This window comes from Antrostomus carolinensis, unplaced genomic scaffold (genome assembly GCF_000700745.2).
Source record: "Antrostomus carolinensis isolate BGI_N321 unplaced genomic scaffold, ASM70074v2 scaffold26544, whole genome shotgun sequence".
In the NCBI taxonomy this organism is placed as follows: domain Eukaryota; kingdom Metazoa; phylum Chordata; class Aves; order Caprimulgiformes; family Caprimulgidae; genus Antrostomus; species Antrostomus carolinensis.
This window is the reverse complement of record NW_010313220.1, coordinates 5628-9663: the sequence shown is the minus strand read 5'-3', so window position 1 is coordinate 9663 and position 4036 is coordinate 5628. Positions and strand designations below refer to the sequence as shown.

The following is a 4036-nucleotide window of genomic DNA, read 5'->3' as shown; positions in this document are numbered from 1 at the left end:
CTCTTTCCCCTCTCACCTCTCTCCCCTTTCTCCTCTCTCCTCCTTCTCCCCTCTTCCCTCTCCTCCCCTCTCCTCTTTCTCCCCTCTCCTCTTTCTCCCCTCTCCTCTTTCTCCCCTCTCCTCTCTCCTCTCCCCTTTCTCCTCTCTCCCCTTTCTCCTCTCTCCCCTTTCTCCTCTCTCCCCTTTCTCCTCTCTCCCCTTTCTCCTCTCTCCCCTTTCTCCTCTCTCCCCTTTCTCTTCTCTCCTTTCTCCCCTCTCCTCTTTCCCCCCTCTCCTCTCTTCTCTCCCCTCTCCTCTCTCCCCTTTCTCCTCTCTCCCCTTTCTCTTCTCTCCTTTCTCCCCTCTCCTCTCCATATCCACAGCTAATTTATCCCCATCCATTCTCCCACCAGCAGCATCCTTTGGCTTCAACAGCTCTTCCCCGCTCCCTGGTGATGTATTTATAGCACGATCCCTTCCCCACTCTCTCTTTGCCAGGCTGACCGTGCCACGTGCCGCCTCTTACATAACCAACCCCCCGTCTCTGCCCATCCGTCCGTCCTGGCGCGGGAGCCGGTTGTTATCCTGCTGTTCTCACCTCCCGGTGATTTGTAGCTCTGTGATTTCCCAGGGTAAAGATGCATTTCCAGGGTCCCTGGTGTGTTATTCATCCCCAGCGGTTTTTAAAGCTCTAATCTGCCTGAGATGATTGGTTTGGTCCCGCCGGGGTGCAGGGAGTTGGGTGTAGGTGGGTAAGGGGTGAGGTTTCTGGTTTGGTGAATTATTCACCTCAGTGTCACGCTCTGGAGGAATCACAGAATATCACAGAATCACAGAATATTAGGGATTGGAAGGGACCTCAAAAGATCATCCAGTCCAACCCCCCTGCCAGAGCAGGAACCTCAATGAGATCACACAGGAAGGCGTCCAGGCGGGTTTTGAATGTCTCCAGAGAAGGAGACTCCACACCCTCCCTGGGCAGCCTGTCCCAGGGCTCTGTCACCCTCACTGTCAAGAAGTTTCTTCTCAAGTTGAAGCAGAACCTCCTGTGTTCCAGCTCACACCCATTGCCCCTTGTCCTACCATTGGGCATCACTGAGAAGAGCCTGGCTCCATCCTCCTGACATTCACCCTGAACATATTTATAAACATTAATGAGGTCACCCCTCAGTCTCCTCTTCTCCAAGCTAAAGAGCCCCAGCTCCCTCAGCCTTTCCTCAGCAGGGAGATGCTCCACTCCCTTCATCATCTTGGTGGCTCTGTGCTGGACTCTCTCCAGCAGTTCCCTGTCCTTCCTGAACTGGGGGGCCCAGAACTGGACACAATATTCCAGATGTGGCCTCACCAGGGCAAAGTAGAGGGGGGGAAGGAAGGTGAGATGGTGGCAGAGCGAGTCCAAGCTCTGATGGTGTGGCCATACTGGGGCTGGCAACACCAAAACAAGGTTTCGATACACATGGGTGGGTGCTACAACTGGCTGCACCGTCCCGGTGTCGGCGGGCGCGGGGCTGTTCACCAGCATGTGGCTGTGTCGGCTGCGGTGGGTGACTCAGCTGTCACCTGGGTTGTCCCCAACTCACTCTGCAGGAAGTGAGTCAGGTTTTTAAGGAAGAAAAAAAAAATGTTAAAATGATGGGGCAAGAGTTGTTCCTGCACGGGGAGGAGGGCGGTGCTGGTCACAGGAGGGAGATGGGGATGGAAGGTTGTGGGTGATGCTCAGGTAAGGAGACCTCGCTCGCCTCCGATGCTGCCCGTCGCGCTGTAGCTCCTCCATGGAGTTTGAGGGAAGGAAGGTGGGAACACCCTGTAACTCATCCCACCACCAAAACCTGGGATGTAAGCTCAGCTCTCACCTGCCCTGGCACTCAGGAGCTCCTCTCAGTCTTGTTGTTGGCCTGAGATGATGTTTCTCCTCACAAAGTCTGTGTGGGGAAGAGAGGAGATGGGAACTGATCTGGGGCATGGGCTGAACTCTGTGTCTACCTCTTCCCCCTGCAGAGATGGACACCTTCAGCACCAAGAACCTGGCCCTGCAGGCCCAGAAGAAGCTCTTGAGCAAGATGGCTACCAAGACCATAGCCAACGTCTTCATTGATGACACCAGCAGTGAGATCTTGGACGAGCTCTACCGGGCCACCAAGGAATACACCCACAACCGCAAAGAGGCCCAGAAGATCATCAAAAACCTCATCAAGATTGTCATGAAGTTGGGCGTCCTCTACCGCAATGGGCAGTTCAACCCCGAGGAGCTGCTGGTGATGGAGCGTTTCCGCAAGAAGGTCCATACCTTGGCCATGACGGCCGTCAGCTTCCACCAGATAGACTTCACCTTCGACCGCAGGGTCATGTCGGGTGTGCTGACAGAGTGCCGGGACCTGCTGCACCAGGCTGTCAACGGCCACCTGACGGCCAAATCCCACTCCCGCATCAACCACGTCTTCAATCACTTTGCGGACTACGAGTTCCTCTCGGCTCTTTACGGGCCATCTGAGCCCTACCGCACCCACCTGAAGAGGATCTGCGAAGGGGTTAACAAGATGCTAGAGGAGGACAACATATGAAGTTGGCCAAGATGGTCCATGGGCAGCAACTGCCAGACTCTGCCTCCTGTGAGACTGAGGACAGGACATACACCTGCTTTAACCATCACCAGGCTTGACGTCCTCTTCTCCTCTGTAGTGCTAACTCATTTTCTCCTTGTTTCTACAAAAGACTGAACCTCTTGACTTTGTCTAACCCTCGCCCAGGGTCTGCAAACCTTCCCTGTGCTGGGCTGAGTCCTTTTCAGGTGATCCTGGGCCTCTGGGCTCCTGCTGTACAGTTTGATTTTCTTTGACCACCAAGTGCTCTTAGCTTAGAGTCCAAGGAACTGAGCTCCTCACCTTGAACTCGATCGTAACCCTCCCTGGGGGAAAACCAAACCAAAGACTCGTGGTGTGTAACACCTCTAAGGTGTCTCTGATGGGGTGGGCAGTTGGTTGGATGAATGGTTGTGAGATCCTGTTTACCTGAGAGTTGTGGAGCCCCATGGTTGTCTTTCAGCAGCTCCATGATATGGTGGGAACAAATCATGGTCCAGGCTTGTGCTGCTCAGTGTAGGAAGGTGCTTCTGCACCTTGCAGGCTAGGATGGATGGGCTTTGGCCTCCTGAAAGACAAGTCCTTGAGAGCATAAAGATCCCACCTCACCTGGGCAAGCAGATTCCCCTTGGGGCAGGGAGGGAGCTGCTCCTTCCCTGCATCCCAGGTACACCCCTTCATCCAAGACCCAACTCCCCCCACCAGCATCCCATGATGGTACCACTGTGATGGCTCCGACACCTTCCTCGGTGGTTGTCCAAAGCTCTCCCCAGGATTTCATCTGTTTTCTGTGTCCTCCACTGAGTTATGGTTGTTATTTTTTAGCAAACTCTGTAACCCTGATGAGTTATTTAAATAAAACTCACCTGTTTGGCCTGGGTGCTCCATGCGGTTGATACAAAAGTGGTTGACAGCGATAAAATGAGCACCAGGGGCAGTTGGTTTGGTCTTTTAAATGGTGATTGTGCTCTTGTGACCTGGGGATTTTCCCCTCCATCCCTTGGCATCGCTGCTGGCCAGGCTGTCCCCCTGCTCCATGGCACAGCAGCTCCCAGCTTTGCACGACCAGCATTGAACTGGTGGGAGGAAACGCGGCGTAAAACCCAGCACAACCCATAGCAAAGGTCTGGGGGGTCCTGAGAGGAGCAAATCCTGCTCCCACACGTGCTCCTCTGCATCCCCGTGTCCTCTCGCTGAACTAAAAAAGCAGAACCCTGATTGCAGAACAGCAACAAGGAACGTATCCTGGGCTGCATCAAGAGAAGCGTGGGCAGCAGGTCGAGGGAGGGGATTCTCCCCCTCTACTCCGCTCTTGTAAGGCCCCACCTGGAGTACTGCGTCCAGTTCTGGAGCCCCCAACATAAGAGAGACCTGGAGCAGCTGGAACAAGTCCAGAGAAGGGCCACCAGGATGGTCTGAGGGCTGGAGCAGCTCTGCTGTGAGGACAGGCTGAGAGAGTTGGGGCTGTTCAGCCTGGA

At 54.6% G+C, this 4036-nt stretch overlaps 1 protein-coding gene across 1 annotated transcript; it reads left to right on the top strand.

Annotated features, from left to right (window-relative positions):
- Nucleotides 1-1674: 1674 nt before the first annotated feature.
- Nucleotides 1675-2540, top strand: TNFAIP8L1 (TNF alpha induced protein 8 like 1). Its single transcript, XM_010167290.2, has 2 exons — nucleotides 1675-1699; nucleotides 1978-2540. The coding sequence occupies exon 2, from the start codon at nucleotides 1980-1982 to the stop codon at nucleotides 2538-2540; it is 561 nt and encodes a 186-aa protein (XP_010165592.1). The 5' UTR covers nucleotides 1675-1699; nucleotides 1978-1979.
- The last annotated feature ends 1496 nt before the right edge of the window (nucleotides 2541-4036 follow it).